At 40.1% G+C, this 23,312-nt stretch overlaps 1 protein-coding gene across 1 annotated transcript; it reads left to right on the top strand.

Annotated features, from left to right (window-relative positions):
* The first annotated feature begins 5,701 nt into the window (after window positions 1-5,701).
* On the top strand, window positions 5,702-6,214 carry LOC124798967 (craniofacial development protein 2-like). Its single transcript, XM_047262502.1, has one exon. It carries the CDS (start codon window positions 5,702-5,704, stop codon window positions 6,212-6,214), a length of 513 nt encoding a protein of 170 aa, XP_047118458.1.
* Window positions 6,215-23,312: the final 17,098 nt, after the last annotated feature.

Raw genomic sequence — 23,312 nt, 5'->3', positions numbered from 1 at the left:
CAAAATCTTTCATTTGCTAATTATGCCTATCAGTAGTTAGTGCCTTCAGTAGTTTTAATCTTTTATTTAGCTGGCAGTAGTGGCGCTCGCTGTATTGCAGTAGTTCGAGTAACGAAGATTTTTGTGAGGTAAGTGATTTGTGAAAGGTATAGGTTAATGTTAGTCAGGGCCATTCCTTTGTAGGGATTATTGAAAGTCAGACTGTGTTGCGCCAAAAATATTGTGTGCCAGTTTAACACAGTCTTGTATAATTTTTCTAAGGGGACGTTTCAACCGGAAGGTATTACTGCACATGTTTTGTTTAGGCTCGGAAGGTAGTTTACGTTTGTTCTGGACAGTAATCAGTACAATCATCGCTCGACGTACAGTTCAAGGAATCGTCTGAGTTATTTTCTGTTCCTTCTAATACTCATATTTCCATAATTCCTAACGAAATGTTGACAACATTCGAATGAATGTCCAAGAAATTAACTACTAAATAACACATATATAGGTATTCAGGAGAGGTAGGTGATGTCTAATGCACACCATGTTCTTCACATTTCACCTTTGCAATGTTTAAAACTTTAACTGGCCACAACATTACTGGGAAACTCTGGAGCCTACACAGAGATAAGTGTTACTAGAAACAACTACTAATTATTGTGGATATTAAATGAATTGCAAACTCGAGCGAATAGTAACTGTGGACAATTGTTTACCTGTAAACTAAAATTCTCTTTAGAAAGTATGATCGCATGTTATTTGTTTACCCATCTGCCTGCAACCAACTGTGTGGCGCATGCACTGTATGCTACAGCTATGGATGGGGTATACATTTCTCCAGCCTCCTGGCGAGCTCAAATTTGGCAATTTAATACTTTTTTTAAATAATTGCTGTGTATTTTAGCAGCTAAAATTTTGATAAACAATCCTGTTGGAGGATCATCCTCAGCTGTGCATTATACCAGAGGCAGAAAATGCCGCTTCAGTTCTAAAGTTCTTTCATTATCACACGACCGGTTTCGGGCTCTTATAAGCCCATCTTCAGGTGTCGTAACTTTGTGCTGTGCCACCCGAGCGCCTCGGTGGACGTGTACTACGCGTGGTGTGCTACCTATGCGCTCATAGGTATTTTCAGCCTCTGGTAAAATTTTGACATTGTGTTTAGTTCAGTGTATTCTTCGTGTGTAAAAGCTGCAGATCGAGGTGCCGGACTGGACGTTCCCTTGTGCGTCCCACAAGTTGCTTTTCTCGGCGATTCTACAGAGAACTTTTTAATTTCTGGACAACATATTATTTAGTACCTCTCGTTAACACCATATATCAAATGCTTTCCGATTTTCCCAAATCCTGTAACCCAGCCATATCTTAGGAGAGATTTCTTCTTAATTTTAATACCTTTTATCTTTTAGTCACTGTTCTATAACGTAATCTATTTATTTATGAACTTATTTATCTTGTGCAGATTTGGGTCATCATGACCCCTTTTAGATCTAACGAGACATTCTACACATTTTACGTTTTATTAATTGTGGCAAGGATGTTAAAAGAATTCTGACATCGAATTAGATTCCAACGTACCTGTGACATAAATTGTGACAATAGTAGGAAGAAATCACGATTTCTATTCACTCAAGAAAAACAGAACAAGAAACGGAAATTACCAGCAGGTAGATTTAAACTATGAGTTCTAAAGAATGTACTTAACGGAAGGGATGGGAGAGGGTGCAGAGGGAAGGTGATAAAACACAAGTAAGGTAGACAGGGAAAAATAAACTGAAGCGACTGATTGATAAATGGAAACAGGAACAACCTCAACTGGGAGAAGATGGGAGCATTTCCTTCACCGTCTGACAAAGCGAAACTGGCCCTACACATACGTTTTGTGGGAAAAGTTATGACGTTTAGAAAAGGAAGTTCGTCAACTTCCTCTTAAACGTAACTGAGTACTGAATTTTTGGGCTGCAGTAACAGAGAAGGAGTTTTGACATTTTTTGTTCTGTTTTCTGTAGTGAATTGTGTAGTGGACTCAAATTAAACCGAAGAAACACTAACGTAATGAGAATTAGCAAAAATGAGAGTAGCCGTAAATTTAACATCAAACTTGGTGGCTACGAAGGACGAAGTTAAGGAGTTTTGTTACCTTGGAAGCAAAATAATCCATCAGGTACAATGCAAGAAAGAAGTAAAATGCAAACTAGCACAGGCAAAGAGGGCGTTTCTGGACAAACAAGGTCTATTAGCGTCAAACACTAGCTTTAATTTCAGGAAAAAATTTCTGAACACGTGTGTTTAGAGCAGAGTATTGTGTGGTAGCGAATCGTAGACTGTGGGAAAACCGGAACAGAAGAATGTTGAGAATTAGATGGACTAATAAGGTAGGGAATGAGGAGTTTCCTCGCAGAATCTGCGAAGAAAGAACCGTATGGGAAACACTGGCAAGAAGGAGGGGTAGGTCTATAGGACATCTGTTAAGACATCAGGGTATAACCTCCGTGGTACTAGAGAGAGCCGCAGACGGTAAAAACTGAAGAGAGAGAGACTGGAATACATCCAGCGAATAACTGACGGCGTTGGGTGCCTTAGCTACTCTTGGATGTAGAGGTTGGCACAAGAGAAGAATTCTTGGCGGACCGCAAAAAACCAGTCATTAGGTCGATGACTAAAATAAAATTATATATGGTCGATGGGCAGATCTAGGATTCTAGATAAGTGGGACCTTGTGTTCCGATTATGATCAGATGACAGGTACCTGTTCAGAGACACGAGGCACTGCAGTGTACGTGCATAGAGGAGCCGACGAAGAGCGTACTGATTTCATGTAACTTGTCTGGGCACAGTTCATCCTAACTGAGTACATGTAGTACTCAAATGCTCAAATAGACGTTTGTTGCAAATGTAACGCACGCAAACAATCGTAAGTATTTCTGTTCATCTAGAGTTTTCTCTGCTGGTACCATGATGGACTGCAGAACAGTTGCGGAGGCTCGATGTAATGAATGCTTGTACGTTTCAGTCACGTGGAAATACGTCACCGAAACTTCTGGAGGGGATAGAGGCAAACCTAAATCTTCATGCAGGGGGCGAGATTGTTTTCTGTCCATCTGAGGTCCTGATCCAAGATACATCTGAATTCTTCATTGCTATCTGGTGTAGTGTAAGGATACCGTCGGAGACAGTGTGAGACAATTACTTACGGAATTTAGAAGTAATTAACTTCTGATGGGATGCTACAATTATTTTGAACTTTTTCGCTTTAAGCCCTACGTTCAGCGCTCATCTGAAACTTGGAGAGAGAAGTCTTTCATGTGGAGAATGGCAGTATTCGTATCTCAGTAAATCTGGACAGAACCGACTAAATGTCATTGACACACAAAGAGGGAACAATAGTGTGTCCAGGACTGACCCCTGAGCCACTGCTAAGGGCAGATAATTCCAGGAAGACTTACAATTCCCACAGTGTGTATGTAAATACAAAAAGTAAGTGCAGCATAATGCAATGTCTCTCTCGCTCTCGCTCTCTCTCTCTCTCTCTCTCTCTCTCTGTCTCTCTCTCTCTCTCTCTCTCTCTCTCTCTCTCACACACACACACACACACACACACACAATCTGCCACAGAGAATTAGTTAATGTTAGGCCTAACCAAAACGTTACCAGTCCTAAAATTTCGAAGTAAATAACTTTTCTATATTAAGTTCTACATGGTTGCGAAAGACAAACTGTGAAAGAAAACAAGTGCAATAAGAAACATAAAAACCCAGCATGTGGGAAGAAGATATACAAACAAAACTTCATTTTTCAAATTTGTAAACTCTGTCTTAAAAACTCAAATTTACAAGAGTACACGTAGTAAAGACCATTTTTCCTATTTAATGGAATGAAAATAAAATCCCACTGACGACACTAAAATTTCAACTAAACACGTCTCGGGAATATAGAAAAGATAAAACTGTGTTTTTATCGAAGCGGACACCCTCGAAAAGCAAATGTAGTTTTCTTATTACTGCGGTGTACTACCTAAAACAATTTTCTCAGCAGTGTAATACAACTAATGGTATCAAAATCTTTGCACGCCAACACCCCGATTTTTAATCCTTAAACAATCGAACTCGAATGTACGCTCATCTGAAACCTGGAGAGAGAACTCTTTCATGTGGAGAATGGCAGTATTCGTATCTCAGTAAATCTGGACAGAACCGACAAAATGTCATTGGCACACAAAGAGGGAACAACAGTGTGTCCATGACTGACCCCTGATCACATTTCAATGATTATGTCATTACTTACAGAGATATAATTTCGCAGGTACATTCACTGGTACATGTGGATACCGTCTGCAAATACTTTGCGAATTGAGTTAGTGATAAAACAGTAATAAATTGAAACGTCGAACTTGATGCTAAAGTTTTGCTGCATAAACAATGAAAATGTAGTACTTGGAATTTGCAACTCTATTATGGATATTACCTAGAACGGTCTTATATAACCATGCTCTTTGATGTAACATCCACATAAATATCTTATTCATTATTTATGATAATTGATGTATTGGTAGTTAATCTATGATTGTAATTTCAAAATTAATGGTCTGTATAAGAATGTAATCGTTAAGACTTTAATTGTAATTCTGATTCATGCATAGGTAAAGTAGGTTTGTAATCACGTAAAACCTGGACGGAAGTCCCTCCGCAACGAAACTAGCTTGGCGCGAATAGAAAAGGTGGATGTAGAGGCCCAACTGCAAAGCTCCTTTGTGACATGAGCCAGTCGGTGGCTAGCAGGTAAACGATGATCATCTTGTGAATTGAAATAGGCGAGATGAACTGCAACATTACGTAATATAGCGTCGGATGCGGAAGTAGTTCGACTTATTATTCATGATATATTTTGGTTAGCTCTATACTATGGAAATCCGACGCTAAGAAGAGTATTTTCAGAGCTTTTTACACAGGAAGAGCCATGGATACTTTTGCCGCCTTTTTTTTAATAGCGTAGGAGATCGACGATGCCACCACCTTCGTCACAAATTTTCATTTGAGTGCTGTATAACTGCATGGACCTGCTGTGTGATTTTGTTTTCCACAATAATTCTGATTTCTGTGAACTTTGTGTTCATACACTGTGTTTTATCCTTACCCGTCTACCTAGACAGAGTCCTATCTCAAGCTCTACGATAAATCCGAGTATCGTGTTTCACTCAACTGATTGAGAGCTTGAGATACGACCCTGTCCTGTTTACTAAACTGAATCCCCCAGGGGACTGTTCTAGAAGCACGCGATTAACATCCATGGGACCCAGAGCTGAGTCTGACATTGCTTCCACTTACTAGTGTCAGGCTCCTTTCTGTCTTCTTTCCTGTCGGTCAGCTCTTGTTTTCCTCGACCCCGATGGTGTTAGGCAGCGAGGCCTGAGGGTGTCTTTCAATTTCCAACCTAAGCACTGAAGGCAACGGGAAACCACAGTACTCTTTCCTTCCCCAGGACACTCACAGGTAAACTTGTTCTCCCACCTCTTTAACACACGATGGAAAAACAAAAATGGGAAACTACCCCAGGAGGTAACCCGCAAGGGAAATCCTCCACCATCAGTGGTGCAACTAGGTTGGAGGATTCTGGAGAACCTGAAAGAGCGTGTGAAAGACAGATTACTACAAGAAAAACAAAGAATACCTTTTCATGTGCTACTTGGGACGTACGAAGTCTATTAGAAGGAGGAAAGATGCAGAATCTCTTCAAGGAAGTGGCACACTTGAAGATAGATATAGTCGGTGTAAGTGAACATAGATGGCCAGATAGTGCATGTGTCAGTCAAGAAGATAAAAGAATGTTCTATTCAGGACCTGTTACAAGGGGAAAAAATGGAGTGGCAAACATAGTTTGGAAAAAGTTCATGAACTGTGAAACTAGCACAGCTGCAGTATCTGACCGAGTAATTGCCATCCACATTAGAAACCTGAAGCAGAATGTGAATGTAGTTCAGGTATACGCCCCAACAGCAGACAAGAGCGATGAAGAAATAGAGAGCTTCTACAATGATCTCCATTCAATAACACGCACCTTGAAGAAGGAAGACATGAACTTGATAATAGGAGATTTCAATGCAGAAGTTGGAAATGCGAGAATTGATGGAGTTGCACGAGGATTTGGTCTTGGTGGAACAAATGAAAGAGGTATGGCCCTTATCAATTTCTGTAGGGCTGAAGAATTCACAATTAAAAACACTTTTTACTAGCTACGTCCCAAAAGACTGTACACCTGGAAGTCGCCCCAATATGCAGAAGAGAGAATCGTTAGAAATCATATCGATTATTTACTTATCAATAAGCGATTTCAAAACAGCATGACCCGTGCAGCAGCATATCCAGGTGCAGATATTGGATCAGACCACAATCCTGTTATTGGTACTATAAAGATTAAATTTCAACGTTCAAAGGCGAAAAACAGCATGGGTGTAAGATTTAATACTGAAAAAATGAAGAACCTAAAATTGAGGAAGGAGGTGGTGAAAGAAATGGGAAACAACATGCCACCCATAGACGAGATCCAAGAAACAAGTACTAACGAATCCTGGGAAAAGCTACCCACACAGTCATCCAAGTTGATACAGCCAAAATTGGTGAGAGAAAGAACAAAAGTCTAATCCCTGGATGACAGAAGATATTGTACTGAAAATGGAAGAACGTAGAACACAGAAGATGCATCATAAAAATGTGGAATACCAACAGACACATAAAGAAATAAAGATGTTTCGAGAAGCAAATGCAGAGTGGATTGAGGAACAGTGCACCGAAGCACAAGAAATACTGAAGTTACATGACTCGTATAGTTTCCACAAGAAGATCAAGGTTATGTTTGGAAACTTTAAGAAGCAGAATCTAACTGCTTTAAGAGATGAGGATAATAGGATTATTCTCGAATAGGAAAAAAATGACAAAAGACTGGGAAAATTACATATCATCTACGTTTCGCGACAAAAGAGACACGACAGTAAATCAAACTGAATAGGAATCTGGTCCAAGTAACTTACAATCAGAAGTAGAATATTAGCTGAAAGTAACAAAGAACAGAAAATCACGTGGTGGAGACAACTTAACCATTGTAATTTTAAAATGCATGACCCAAGAACGTTGACAGCTCTATTTAATGAAATTTACAGCCCAGGCCAGATCCAGGAGGAATGGCTGAAATCAATCTTTGTCCCATTACCGAAGAAAGCAAATGCAAAAAATTGCTCAGAATTTCGATTGATCTCGTTGATGAGTCATGTTACGAAAACTTTTCTAAGAACTATACATAACCGAATTCATCATAAATGTGACGAGCACTGTGGAGAAACCCAGTCTGGTTTTATGAAGGAAATGGGAACCCGAGAAGCGTTATTTGGCATGAAGATACTTATGTAAAGATTCTATGACTATCATCAGAATATCCATATACGCTTTATCGACTATGAGAAAGCATTTGACACCGCTAAGCACGACCCCCTTATCACAATCTTACGAGAAATAGGACTAGATGTTAAGGACATAAGAATCATTCAGCATTTATACTGGAATCAGAGAGCAGAGGTCAGAATTAACAAAAATTTAAAACCAGAATCTGTGCAAATACTGAAAGGAGTCCGCCAGGGCTGTATACTATCCCCATTACTGTTCAATTTGTATCTGGACAAGATTTTTCGATCCAGTCAAGGCACAGAATTATTTGGTATAAAAGTAAATGGTGTGACGATCTGGAACTTATGACGACGACACAGCTTTGTTCGCGTTATCCATAGCCGAGCTACAGAAAACACTTACAGAAATAGATAAAGAAGGTCAGCATTTTGATGGGAGAATAAATTCCAAGAAAACTAAATGGATGTCAATTGAAAGGACCCCTGGTCAAAACGAGTCACTAGTCATTAATGATAGTAAAATCGAGAAAGTAACCAAATTTAAATATCTAGGATCTGTGATAAACTCGAAACTTAATTGTGATGAGAAAATTAAGATAAGCTGTGGGACTGCCAAAGAAATGTTCCGAAAGCTACGAAATGTGCTGATACACAAACATGTCGCTCCATCTGAGAATAAGGGTGGTACAATGCTATGTTATCCCCGTCCTACTCTATGGAGCTGAAACTTGGTCAATTAAAGCAGCTTCTGTAAAGAGATTAGAGGCAACAGAAATGTGGTTCTTGCGCCGATTACTAAAACTACCATGGATTGAGAAAGTGAACAATGCTGAAATGCTGTGTAGAGCCGGGGTGCATAGAGAACTAATGGGGACTATTACAAGAAGAAAGACGTCGTACCTGGGGCACATTATGAGAGGAAATAAAAATGAACTTCTGAAATTAATTGTAGAAGGCGGAACAGAAGGAAAGCGCCCACCAGGTAGAAGGAAGCAATCATGGTCACAGAATATCAGGCCATGGACTGACATCAACAACTTTGAAGAGCTGGTTCAAGAAGCAAGGGAACGCCGCCTGTGAGCAGCAGACGCACTACAAGTGTATGGCACCAAGAAAAAGAAGAACAAGACTCAACTGAAAAGTAATTATCTTGATTAACAAAAGTTAATAAACTTTGTGGAATTGTAAAGTACATAATTGTTTAGTGAGCATAAATGTTGAAATACTTTACGTAATTTTCATAAATAGACAGTTAAAGTTTCATCAAAGTACAATTACTTCGAGGAGATTTAAAGTATTCAGTTCAAAGATTCTTCTTAATGAAATAATAGTGTTTGCAATTTCAAGTTTTGTGTAGTTAACAGTGTTTCCAAATATTGTGTTGTGACTGAAGTGTACAGCCTCGATCTGAGTCTACCGATAGATCAGTTTCTGGGTTCCCACGCTAACAGTTGAGCCAGATTTAACTGTTAGAGTACAATAACAGCAATCAATAATAAGAAATTCGCTACAAGTATTCATACTATACTAGATCCAGGCATCGCACTTTCGACTTGAGCTAAGTAATATAAGAGAGTGAATGTCCGTTGAGAATGGAAATAGTAACCAGTACAAAAGATATAATTACTTCGTAACTTCTTCAATAGCAGTAATTGCCTATAATTAAACTGATAAAAGAACGTCTTGTCCAAGTCAGTAGTGCACCATCAGTAGCAACCATTTACCTTCTTCTTCTTCTTCTTCTTCTTGCGTTACGGCCTCTGTAGGACCACGGGTAGCCCCTTCGTGGACTGCATTGTCCTCTTCTTCTCCCAGAACCTCTTCATTCTTCCTCTTCTTCTCTCCCGCTCTTCTTCCGAGATCTTCAGTTTCCGTTTATCCTGTCGGCTCCACTGGTGACACTCTAATCTTCTCCTGTATTCTACTCTGTCATTGATCTCCGGCATATTGGTCGGTGTATATTTGTTCCTCCAATTTTCCTTTCCTTCGACGTTGACCCCCAATTCCAACCAGTCCTTCCGAGGTTCAACAACTCACTTGGTTCCTGTATTTCCCCTTGTCCTCCCTGTTGTTTTCCACACTCTCTTCGTCATTCTGTCCATACTCATCCTAACTACATGTCCAGCAAACCTTGCCCTTTTGAGTCTGATTTCCCCGGATATTGTTCTCACGTTTCAATACAATTCTTCCCTAGGTCTTCGCATTCACCTCTTTCCACTCTTTTGGGACCTAGTATTTTTCTCAGTATTTTTCTCTCTTCTTTCTCTAGTTGTTCTGCCCATTTCTTCCTAGTGACATCGTCTCAGCAGCATATAATACTGCATTCCTCACCGTTGCCTTGTAGTGGCTTATCTTTGCCTCAGGAGATATATTATTTTTATTGCATATCTCCCTCGTAATGCAGAAGACTGACCTCATCTTCTTTATCTTCTCTGTTATTCCCTCCCTGCTCCTGTTCCTTCCTGTTATAAATTCTACCAGGTATTTAAATTTGTCCACCTTCCGGTGTTTCCCAGTCTGCAGTGGTATTTAATGTCTTTGTCTTGTTATAGGCGATCCTCAATCCCACCTTTCTGGCTACCTTACAATAAGTTGTCGAGTTGCGTCTTTGCGTCTTCTTCCGTCTCACTTACTATTGCTATGTCATCTGCAAAGGCTAGGCAGTCCACTTGAGCCCTGTTGTCTTTTTGTCTCCCACATGGGTCTTTGGTATTCTCTACTCCTCGTTTATTGCTCTTCATTGCCTGATCACTTCGTCCAGTGCTATACAGAACAACAATGGTGACAATCCATCTCCCTGTTTAACACCAGTCTTGATCTCAAATTCTTCTGACAGTGCTCCTCTGAATCTCACCCTTGCTTTTGTGTCTGTCAGAATTTCTTTTATGAGTTCTTGTCTAATTCCATAATGCAGAGATCGCAAGTGTTACTGAGAGCCAGTTGTTGCCTAAACGTATTAATACACCTTTTTTGCTAAATTATGTTTCTGTCCTGTATCTTATCAGCAAAACAGAAGGTATCAAGTTAAGACAATCCCAGAAGTCAACTTTCTTTATGCACCATGCCAGTACTTTGCCTAATTAGGCTGGCGACCGTTTCCGTTTACGTAATTACAGTTTACGTGATTACAAATAGAACCTTTGTTCGATTCCCGTTCATCTTTCTAATGCTTCCTTTTAATAGAAATCTTTAGAGAAACAAAATTAGTCCAATAAGTTACTATGACACACCGTCACGGTCACAAAAATAAAAATCCTTTCACTGAAGTAAAATTATCGGGATGTAATTAAATGAATAGTAGCCGGTAGTGTTGTCAGTTAGCAAAGTTTCGGAAAGGTTTGAAACTATGTGTAAATTTTGTTGGGAGTCGCTAAGCGCTGTCATTCTCAAATACTGGATGAATATAGTCTGGGTAATTTGTGTGCCATAAGTTACGGTGCCCCAAGACATCTCGTACACACAGCTTCCAACTCTAATACTAGACTCGCTGTATTAAACGTGTAACGTAAGGTTATACATCTTAATGAGAGGATTATGACAGCATTTTGAATTTTTAAATTCAATGATTAGTTACATCGATGATCAAATTATTGTTGACCCTGAAAGTCATTAGACAGACAACCTGCAACTGGGGCTTCATGGAAGTCTATAATACATATTGGTTTACCTTAGGCGGCCTGGCGCGCAGCAATCATTAAAATGGCTGGTAAGACAGGAGGATCATTGCATTATTTTGCGCTGTGAATCGTTCTAGCAAAGCAAAACAATGCAAGACTCAGGACACAGCTTGCGTTGTGCATTCAATCAGACGAGATCAGACAGTACTTTACAGTCTGAGGAAGACACCCAGAGCTGCTCACTGCACTCACCTGCCTCCCTCTCTCCCTCCTCCCCCCCCCCCCTTTCCCCTTCGCGGTCCTTTTTTAGCCGACAATTTCCGCATCAGACGTCAGTTTAATTTGGAGCTGCATAACGCAGGGGAAGCACCGGAGCGCGTCGGCCCGCCGTTGCAGACCATTTAACAGACTAACAACTTTTCCAAAAACAGCTCACAATCTACTCTGAACAGATAGGTACAGAACTACCCAAAGCTCTACTCGCCTCAGAAACCGAGGTAGCTAAAGTGCTACTTCGCTAGTGCGTGATCTAGAGGTAGCCATTTCAAATTCTGATAGTGTAAAAAAAATTTCATTACGTGTGTTTCGCCAACGGAGAGAGGAGAGGTGGTAGCGCACAGTAACTGCTCACCATTCGTGACCAAATGACGAGCGTTATGTTGTAAACACTTCCCCCAGGTCTAACACAATGCCGACATGCGTCGTTAATGATGATGCTATAGATCTCGGAAAAGGGCTTTTCCTTGTGTGCTAGGTAACTATCTTTCACTTACTTAAAGTTTCAAGTTAATTTCGAACAACAAAAATCCAGCGCTACGCGGCACACATCACACCGACCACTCGAAATTTACAAAACTTTTATCGTTGATAAAGCTGCTCGCTATCCAATGACTGGTTTGAACTATGCATTGCTTTATTACTTTTCTAGATATGTTCCTATGTATGTGGTAAGCCCTTGCCTTCCTTCATTTATGGACTGAATTTATCATCCACCTATAAGAGGACCTACATCTTGATAGGGACTCCGACCCACAGTGCAACATGTCGTTTTGCGCATCGTCAAATCATTGCTATGGAGGTAAGCGACAAAACTACGACTGGGTTCGATCTTCCTAGATTTAGATTCGTACTCCGTTGCTTTCCAAAACAGTCGCTGATCCACTAGCAACAGAATCCTCAACGTCATTCTTTTATTATCTCACATATACCTGTATATTATTTCTGAAGTCGTACCTTTTTCTCAGCACATACTAATCGTAGTGGTATCATTAGGAAGGTATCTTAACCGGCTTCTAAAAACCGCACACCGATTTTGCGCTAAAACTTACTGTTTGTGGAAAATTTTTGTATAAAACAGACTTTTAACTGTCATAGGCAAAATGGTTTCGTGTATGCCCAGCTTCGTACCTATACTTTACGGAGCTAACTTATTCATCACGAATAAGACACTAGGTTTCCATATTATCTTATTACAAATACAATTTTGTTTCATTTAAAGTACTTATTAACTGAATAAATTGTATACAGCATTGTCACAGATAACCGCGGCCAATGCAGTAGTCTATTATCTCTGCCCGTCGTGCAAGTTAACGAATATACTTTCCGAAATGAAAAATATATTTCTCATTGTCGCCTTGAATTGTAATTTACCTATTGCTGCTAGGACCTAACGTGGTTACATAAAGTAAGAAATGCAATTAAAATCTCAAAATACCGTTTATTGCGGCCTTACTGATATACCACGTAAGAAGCGAATACTGCGTTTTAAACTGCAGATTTCGCATTTATTTACGTCTTTATATTTTATGTTCGTATTTATTCATTAAACTACTCGTCAATAACTACTGTAAATCTTAGGTCGAAACTTAGTAGTTAGAAGCAATAATCACGGAAAAGTATGAAAATCTACAATTATGGATAAAGGGTTGTAAGGCGAGTGATGTACCATCATGTGTCATTTCCTGTTACAGATTTATTGACATAAATACCTCTGAAACAGATACACCTTTGGCAACCACATCTCCAGTTAATTAAAACTCAGATGGAGTAATATATCAGATCTCAATAATAGGGCAATAAAATGTGTGGGTCTTGATTAATAATAGTTTCAGCCAAACCAAATTACGAAACAGCTCTTAATTTAATTAAAAGAGAACAGGCAGGCCTTCTGTAATAATTGCTACAGCTAAGTAAAGTTACCAAATACCAAACGGCCTTCTGTAATAACAGCTTCAGTTAAGTAAAGTAACCAAATACCAAACACGCAGGCCTTCTTTAACCACAGCTTCAGTTAAGTGCAGTTCTAAATAGAAAACAGGCAGGTCTTTAATGATAACAGCCTCAGTTAAGCAAAACTAGCAGTTAGAAAACAGGCAGACCTTCAGTAGTAACACCTTCAGTTAAGAAAAATTACCAAATAGATAACAGACAGGCCTTCAATAATAACAGCTTCAGTTAAATAAAATTATAAAATAGAAAGCATCAGCCGTTTTTTAATAAAAGCTTGAGTTAAGTAAAATTACCAAATAGCAAACAGGCAGGCCTTGAATGGTAACAGATTCAGTTAAGTAAAATTATAAAATAGAAAATTAACAGGCCTTCATTAATATTGGTTTGAGTTGAGTAAAGTTACCGAACAGAAAACAGACAGCCCTTCTTTAATAACAGCTTCAGTTAATAAAAATTACCAAATAGAAAACAGGCAGGCGTTCAATTATAACAGCTTCAATTGAGTAAAATTATGAAACAGAAAACAGGCTGGCCTTCAATGATAACCACTTCAGTTCAGTAGAATTGCCAAATAGAAATAAGGCAGGCCTTCATGAATAATTGCTTCAGTTAAGTAACCAAGAGTTTCAATTGCCTGCTGACGAGGGATGCACCAGAAGGCTCGCACGCAAGAAGCACAAGACTACACCTAGTATGAAGGCCAAGAACGCTTACATCCAATATGATCGGCCTTCCAAGGCCCTTTTCGTTGGGTACAGAACGGCAAAAGTAATAGCAACACTACGTCAAATAGATGGAAACGGTCGAGAGGCAACAGGGCTATTCCAAAATAAGTACCCTCACACACACCAACCACATCACACAACATTTCAAGCCCTTTTTGTGCGTTTGTGTGATCCTGGATCAATTCAGGTAGGTGAACGTGCAGGGAGGCGGGAGTCTGTGCGTACACCAGATTTGGATGACAGGCTTTTATATCCTGTAGACTTTCGGAAAAACATCAACCATCCAATTGCGTTGACAGCATAGCCGACAACTGCAAAATCATCGCACAATCTGCTTAACACCCCATGCATTCAAGTTGCTGACAAGAATGATACACAGAAGAATGTAAAAGAAAATTGAGGTTCCATTCGATGACGATCAGTTTGGCGTTAGGAAAGGGGAAGACACCAGAAAAGCAGTTCTGACATTGCGGTTGATAATGGAAGCAAGACTGAAGAAATATCAAGACACTTTCATAGGATTTTACGACCTGCAAAAAGCGTTCGAGAATGTAAAATGGTGCTAGATGTTCGAAACTGTGAGAACAGTAGGGTAATATGCAGGGAAAGACGGGTAATATACAAGATGTAGAAGAACCAGTAGGTAATTATTAGATTGATAGACCAAGAACGAAGTGCTCGGATTAAAATGGATGTAAGACAGGGACGTAGTCTTCCATCCCTGCTGTTTAATTTTCACTGTTGGGAACGAATATTAGTACACCTGGAAAGGTAACGTGGATTTTGATCCGATGACGGCATATGCCACCTGGGGGATAGTTGCTGTACTGATAATGGTTTAAGCGTCGTCCGCTAACAGATAGCTTAGTACCACAGCTACCATAATGCCATCTATGTCTGCCTTTCAATAGCCAATGCTCCCAGGCAGAAGGATAAGTGTGATGCAAACGTGCGAAGCAAGCAGGGAACCATGCCCCAGAGATGCAACCGTGTTTCCTACAGCTAACTGAACGAGTCTGAAAGGGTTCGAACTGTGGCTTTCCAAGAGGCGGAGTGATCTTTTCGGAGAATTTCCACACAAGCTGGACGTGTTGCATCAGTTGTGCAACGGCTCTGGCATCATGTTGTCACGTGAACATTTTCATTTCCATAGACGAGTTTCGGGGCGTTTATGTAACACGGACGCACGCCAGGATCGTCGTATTGTAAGGGCAGCAGTGGCAGATCGTACAGCTACCACAGCACAAATATGAAGGTCTCTGAGCAGTGGTACTAAGGGCACGCACAGCTTTAGCCCGTCTTCCACTCGCGCCACAGCATCGACGTCCACGGCTCGACTGGTGCCGTCAGAGGATCACTTGGAAGATGGAATGGCGCGCCGTGGACTTTGGCGATGAAAGGAGATTCTGCCTGCACGCAAGGGACGGTCATTTGCGCGTACGATGTAGACCCTGGTGAGTGTTGTCTTGTAGACTACATTCATCCAAGACACAATGGCCCCACTCCAAGTCTTGTTGTCAGGGGTGCGATAAGCTACAACTCTCATTCACTTTCCGTGTTTCTGGAGGGGATGTTAACCAGCACTCGGTATGCGCAGAATGTTGTCGGACCCTCTATTTTGGCGTTCTTGCAACAGGGAGGCGAAGTGTTGTTCCAGCAGGGCAATGTTCGCCCACACGCTGCCCGTGACACTCAAAGCAATCTGCATGACGTGCAGCAACCTCTCTGGCTAGTAAAATCTTCCAATCCAACTCGTGTGGGATATGAGGGGACGAAAAGTGACTTGTGTGTCTTGTCAGCCAACAAGTGTTGCAAAACTATATGAACAGGTTGAGCAAGTGTGGCATTACATGCCCCATGACTGTATTCGCCATCTGTACGATCAACTGGATGCCAGAGTCAGCATCTGCATGCAGCCCGTGGAGGCTACGCCAAATGCCAACATGGGTGTTTCAGAATGGGTGGATGCTTGGTATCTTAGAACTGCTTGTGTTATTGGTCCGTAAATGCAATCATTTGGCGTACTCCATGTGTACTGTTACAAAAATAAAACTCGAGTGAATTGGAAATCTCTAAAAGGGTATACCAACCCCTTTTTTCGCCAGTGTATATGTCAAAGAAGCAATGATGGAAATAAAAGAAAGCTTCAAGAGTGGGATTAAAATTGAGGCCAAAAAAATATCAATGATAAGATTCGCTGATGATATTGCTACCTTCAGTGAAAGTGAAGAAGAAATACAGGATTTGTTGAATGGGATGAATAGTCTAATGGGTACAGAATATGGATTGAGAGTAAATTCAAGTAAGATGAAAGTAATGAGAAGCAGCAGAAATGAGAACAGCGAGAAACTTGATATCGTATTTCAGGATGACGAAGTAGATGAAGTGAAGGAATTCTGCTACCCTTGCAGCGAAATAGCCCATCATGGACCGAGTAAGGAAGCTATAAAAAAAAAAGGGCTAGCACTGGCAATAAGGACATTCCTGGCCAAGAGAAGTCTGCTACTATCAAACACAAAATTTCATTTGAGGAAGAAATTTATGAGAATGTACGTTTGGAGCACAGCATTGTATGGTATTGGAACATGGACTGCGGGAAAATCTGAACAGAAGAGAATCGAAGCATTTGAGATGTAGTGCTACAGAAGAATGTTGAAAATTAGGTAAGGAATTAAAAAGCTCACCATAGAATCGACAAGGAAAGGAATATATGGAGAACACTGACAAGAAGAAAGGACAGGATGATACGGCATCTGTTAAGATATCAGGGAATAACTTTCATGGTATTAGATGGAGCTGGCGACTCACAAAAAAAAAAAAAAAAAAAAAAAAAAAAGTTTGAGGTAAGAGTAGGAGAACGAATAGGAGATGGAAAGAGGAAGGTGAGGGAAATGAACATAGTGAGGGACGGAGGAGATGAGATAGTCGGTAGGACAAAATGGACACAGAGAGATGATGGAGTACGATGAGATGAGGGGAGGGAGAGATGAATAGGAAGAAGTGGAAGAAGCAGATTATGACGTATATCGAATTCCCAGACATTTAGCAATTGCGAATAATTCCCGGTCTTCGCTTGTGTTCGAAGAAAACATAATTAAATCATGACAACTTTCGGTTTCTAACCAACTACTAATCAAAAATTAATATCGGTTATCAGTGTTTGATATTTCGCGTGTTTTTTGCCACTGCCACCTATTGCTCTGAACCTTTCTTCAACCCCACAAATCTGTCTCTTAATCATTTAATGCAATAATTGATCCGCAAATTTTGTGACATATTTCACTTATATTTACCAGTATGGGACTTACTGCGGAAGTAAATTAATTTCGCTGTAGACGGAAGGGCAGCGTCGTCGTAAATTTTAAACCGTTTATTGTAGATCAGTTTCACCTAGATGAATTCAAGAACATAATGATAATTAGACATCAAAGTGTAAACGAAAATTGTATCACATATATATCAAACTGTAAAATGTAGATTTACGCACCAATATATCCATGGCATGATGATGCATCGTAAAAATAATATTACATGGTACCATTTGACATTACTGATAACAAATTTCAGTTAAAATTGAGCTTTATGCTTACACTTCCGTGTAGCTAACCTCGTTATTTGATGTTTATAGTAACTAGCACCTTCTTTATTTCTGTCGTTTGTGTTCTGCATTTAAAAAATATTTAAAAGATAAAATGTGGTAAATAAAAATACTAGTTGATCTAGTTGTCAGTAATCACTATGTGGACGATGTGGCCTATTCTACACCATATTTTAATTCTATGTGACGATGCTATGTTGACTATATTTATATGTTTTGACGATGCCATTATGGCCGTATCACTTTAGGACATGATGTAAAAAAGATCTGAAGATGGTCATTACAGACTGTAGCCGGTCATCGTCTAAAGAATTCATTTGTGATCAGAGACTGGAATAAAAACGCATTTCAAAAATACCTTAAATTACAATGGTTTCCTTAAATACCAAAATTCATTCACAATTACGTTAAAACAAGAAGGAAGAATCCACTTGCACATGACGCAAATTAAATTACTAATAACATTGTTAAAAACTTAAACCAACACTAATATTTAAAAAAAGTTTTATTTTCTACATACATATCGGACGCTGAGTGCATAATTATCTCTTTCCAGTTGGCTTACATTGGGAAAAGTAACTTGTATGGTTGTCAAGTGTAAACCACTGTTATGATGTCATGCAAAATACAATGTACAAAATGACTTATACAATCATATCACTCTTGGGTATCTTGTTTTGTTGTTAGTAATAATAATAATAATAATAATAGTTAATACAGGCACAAGTACCTTCACTGGCTACTGGGAAACCACATTGGTTCATGAGCTATGAATCTTGTTCTCACTTAATGAACTGTCACCATCACTATATAGAGCCGTACTTACGAGGAATTTTGCATCCCTCTCAGGTCATATGAAAGCTCCTTTTTTATTAATAAGATTTCTTTCAAAAATCTCTCAAAATTTGGTGCTTCTCATTGCCACCCGCTCATTGAGCGATGTGGCATGGGGAAATCTATCATAACAAAATATCTCCATTTCTCTAAGAGATCAATAAATCTGCCCTCGTCCCCTCTTTGCAGCAGCTTCAGTTGCGAGGTCAGATCAGGAGGATAATGCCTAGAGTCAAAACGTGGGCAGCAAAATTCGTTTTTCAACTATACCACTCATCTTTAATGCCATATGCTCACGAATTATAATCGCTTGCCTTGTCCCAGTTTGCCCCAAGCATAAAACAATGATAAGATATTACAAGTAATTTTCTACGTTGCATTTTCCTTGAGATTTTAGCACTGGTTTGTACTAGATGATCACATACACTGATGACCCAAAACATTATGACCACCTCCTTAATAGCTTGTTTGTCCGTCTTTGGAATGAAATATGTCACACATTCTGCATATCAGGGATCCGACAGTTTCTTGGTAGATTTGGGGAGGTATGTGGCATTATATGTCTACGCACAGGTCACGTAATTCGCGTGAATAATGGGCCGCTGATTTGCGTACGCGGTGATGGAGTCCGATGGGTTCCAAAGGATTCACATCAGGCAAATCTGGTCGTCCAGACATCAACGTGAATTCACTACAATGCTCCTGAAGCCACAGAAGCACGGTTTTAGCTCCAAGACACGGACAATTATACTGCTGAAAGATGACATCACCGTCGGGGGAGAAAAAGTGGCTCTAAGCACTATGGGACTTATCATCTGAGGTCATCAGTCCCCTAGAGCTGCTTAAACCTAACAAACCTAAGGACATCGCACACATACATGGCCGAGGCAGGATTCGAACCTGCGACTGTAGCAGCAGCGCGATTCCGGACTGGAGCGGCCTGCGTCGGTGGAGACATCAGGCATCAAGGGATGCAGGTGGTTCGCAGCTGTCAGCGTGTCTTCGATTACTACCACAGGTCCGATGCAAGTGTGTCTCCCATGGCATAATACTGATCCCAGCAGACTGTGTCCGTGGCATGTTGCACGTTTCGAGCCACTGCTCACCTCGATGACAGCGTCTGTGGAGACGACCATCCACCTAGTGTAGCAAAAATGTGATTCGCCCGGAGAGCCAACACTTTTCCACTGATCGATGGTCGAATCCCGATGGCACCATGCCCACTGCAATGGCAATTGATGATGCCATTGGTCAATACGTGAACACGTAGGGGTCATCTGCTGCGGAGCTCCGTGATGAGCAATGTAAGATGAACGGTGTGCTCCGAAACATTTGTGCGTTCACCAGCACTGTGCGCTTTTGACAGGGATGCCACAGATCACCATCTATCCTGCTTTACAGAGCAGTCAAGACTCTGAACCCGACGTTTTGTGAAGAGTCGTGGACGTCCAACCATTTAGCGCCTAGTTGTAGTTTAACTGTCCTTCTACCTCTTTGCATAGATGCTCACGTCAGTAGCACGTGCACATTCCATCTGCTTCGCCGCTTTCGAGTCACTCGTTCGCAGGCTCTGCCTAATAACAATCTGTCCTTTGTCAAAGTCGCTTATCTCAATGGATTTTCCCATTTGGAATCCATATCTTCGCTAGGGTGATCCCTTGTCCGTATCTACCCGCCGTGGGTACTGGTCATAATGTTTTCGCTGATCAGTGTTGTGTCCTTTTGTAACATAAGCCAGCTTGGGACAGAGAGTTATGCACTCAGAGCGTGATATGTGTCCAGAATGCCAAAACGTATAACCTGTTTTTTAGGATTCCGTAGCTCAGTCTGTAAAATTGGAACACTTACAGGATCGCTTTATTGTACGTCCGTCTGTATGTCTGTCCGTCTGACCGCCTGCCTGTCCGGCTGCTGAGAACCCTTTAACTCAGGAACAAGTAGTGTCACGTTCAAATTTATGTCACATATTGATGTCTCTTGTTGGTGTAAAAATTTTAACCCTCTATGGACCACCTAGAAAAATTTGTAACGCTTTAAATATATTGCTGTATCTGCACAGCGTGAAGCTTTTTCTCGCAGGTGACGAGGGTAGCAGATTCGTAGCGCTTCAGACTACAAGTATTGGAAGTGACGCCGCGCTCAGGAAATTTTTTCAACTACGTCAACAGTTTCATCCTGGGAGTTGAGTGAAGCGTGGTCGTGTGCATTTCAGCTGTCTATATTTATTAAAATTGGTGTTGAAAAACGCAAGTTATCAACTATATGTAAATATGGTGTGATAGAGATTACTTTGAGGTATATCTGGATAAAAAACAATTACCATAACAATTACTGACAGAATCTGAGAGCTTATGTTTTAAACATTACAAATTTGTCAACTCAGGCACTTGCATGGAAACTATTGTTCTTTGTAGAAAATGAATCCTGAAGCATTTTATGGGAAGAAGAGTGTTGTGGCGCGTGTAGCTGGTGGAGAGAGTGAGGACAGTTGCCTGAGTGCTTCCTGTAGCGATAATGACGAGGATTATGTGCCAGAAAGTAGGGAATCTCTGTCCAGCAGTTCTGCAAATGGTATGGTCACTTGGTTGCACTGTAGCAATATGTGCAGCTTTAGGACACTAAACAATGTGTTATATTTGTAACTTCCTGGCATCAGTGATGAGGATGATACCAATGTTCCTGACGCAGACAACATTTCGGCTCCTTTGTCATCATGTGCATCCAATAAGCGAAGACCAGATTGGAGAAACATTAGCAAAGACAATAGTGCTCGTGACATACCACAGTGGCTAGGCTCCATCCCTGAATCTACTACAATCAAGGAACCAGTGGATTACTTCTTTGACAGTCAACTATTGGAACATATAACGCAACAATCAAACTTGTATTCCGTTCAGAAGAAGCCAAATAAAGCTCTCCAACTGTCTGTCAGTGAACTGGAACAATTTATCGGAATAGTGTTTCATATGTCACTTGTCACTGTACCACGTACACAAATGTATTGGTCCAGCTTATTTGGCTTCTCTTGCGTATCGGACGCGATGAGTCGGAACCGGTGGGAAGACATAAAATCCAATCTCCATTTCAATGACAACACCAGAATTTGCTCGAAAAATTCAACAAACTACCTACTGATAGGATGCTATGTGTCGATGAGCAGATGGCTCATGTCTAGTTTGAAACAATATATGCCAAAAAACCTTCACAACAAAGGAATTGTGTACAATTTTGAAGTGTATTGTGGGAAACGTGATCCACTGGAAGGAATGGAAGATTTAGGGGCTAACGCCAATGTTGTTATGCGTCTTTGCAAGGTTATTCCACAACAAAGAAACCATTTGTTATATTTTGACAATTAGTTTACGACAATACCACTGCTTACAGAGCTTGCACGCATGAAGATTTTTTGTCTGGGCACAGTTAGAGCCAATAGATTACCTGAATGTGTGTTGAAAACTGATAAATGTTTGAAAAAAAGGGAGAGGTGCGTATGATGAACGAGAGGCAGATACTGATGGACAGTGTGTGAGAGTTGTCAAATGGTTTGACAGCAGATCTGTAGTACTTGCCTCTACTTTTTCTGCTGCAGAACCAATAAGGAAGGTGAAACGATGGGATAAAATGGCCAAAGCAAAGGTTGAAGTCGACTGCCCGTCAATACAATAATTCTTCTTTACAATCAATTTATGGGAGGAGTAGATCTTTTAGACTCACTGATTGCACTGTACTGGATAAACATCAGATCATAAAAGTACTACCATCGTTTATTTTTTCACTTCCTTGATACGGTGGTAGTGAATGCATGGTTGCTGTACAGAAGAGACTGTGATTCTTTTGGTGTAAACAAAAATAAACAAAGGCAACTTTATCAGTTCAAGGCTGAAACAGCTGAAGCGTTGTGCAAAATGAACAAGGACTTGGGTGGGAGAAAGAGGGGTAGACCTTCTTCAAGTATTGATGTCGAATATGTAAAGAAGAAGAACCTAGGACATGTGTCTAAGACAATCCCCCAAAGAGTTGTTCGTCAGGACAATGTTGGACATTGTCTGACAAGAGAGGTAGATGCAAAAAGCCAAACTGCAAAGGAAGTCCATCAATTCTGTGCGAGAAGTGTGGTGTTCATTTGTGTATCGAGAGAAAAAGGAACTGTTTTCTGGACTTTCATAGGGAATGAGAAGTATGCAAGTCAAACGTTTTAAATTCATATATATTTTCAATTTTAAGAAAAGTATATATGTTTGTATTCACTCTCCAACACTTAATTATCCGGTATCCTTAAATGTCTACCGTAACAAATTTGTAACGTTAAAAATATATATTGTTTAAACATGACTTTTTGCATTTTTAATCAAAATATGTTTAAAGTGATCCCTAAGTAATACCAATATAGTATTTAGAGTTTTTTGTTTGTATTATGTCATAATTCTGTCCATAGAGTGTTAAGCTTCTAAGCCAGTTCCATCAATAGATAAGGACATTTATGTCACATATTTTGACACTCGAAAACTCACTCATCAAAACGTATAGGTTATTTCCCTTTGACCTTTGGCAAGTAGTAAGGTTTCACAGCACTAGTAGATAAAAAAGTCCGAGAACTGTAAATTTATAATTATATCTCACGAAAAAAACTGTAATTTTTTCCGTCCTTCAGTTTGTCCGTCGGTTAAGCCAGTTTTTCTCTGGAAAAAGTTGGCGTATCAAATTCGTATTTATATTATATACTGACGTCAATGGTCCCTTGACGGTATAAAAATCTTAAACTTCTAAGTCAATTCATTCAAACGATACGGCTATCTATCTCACATATTTTGATAGTCAAAAACTCACTTATCAAAAGCTTTAGGGTGTTTCTCGTTGCCCCAAAGCCATGAAATTTGGCAATCAGGAAGATTTCACAGTTCAAGTAAATAAAAGAAATCCGAAAATGTTAA

The sequence above is a fragment of the Schistocerca piceifrons genome, chromosome 5 (assembly GCF_021461385.2).
Source record: "Schistocerca piceifrons isolate TAMUIC-IGC-003096 chromosome 5, iqSchPice1.1, whole genome shotgun sequence".
In the NCBI taxonomy this organism is placed as follows: Eukaryota; Metazoa; Arthropoda; class Insecta; order Orthoptera; family Acrididae; genus Schistocerca; species Schistocerca piceifrons.
The sequence above is the reverse complement of the archived record's forward strand: the minus strand, read 5'-3'. Positions and strand labels throughout refer to the sequence as shown.

Excerpts from the sequence above, each read along its gene's own strand:
- LOC124798967 (XM_047262502.1), top strand. The coding sequence starts at position 5,702 with ATGCAGAATCTCTTCAAGGAAGTGGCACACTTGAAGATAGATATAGTC.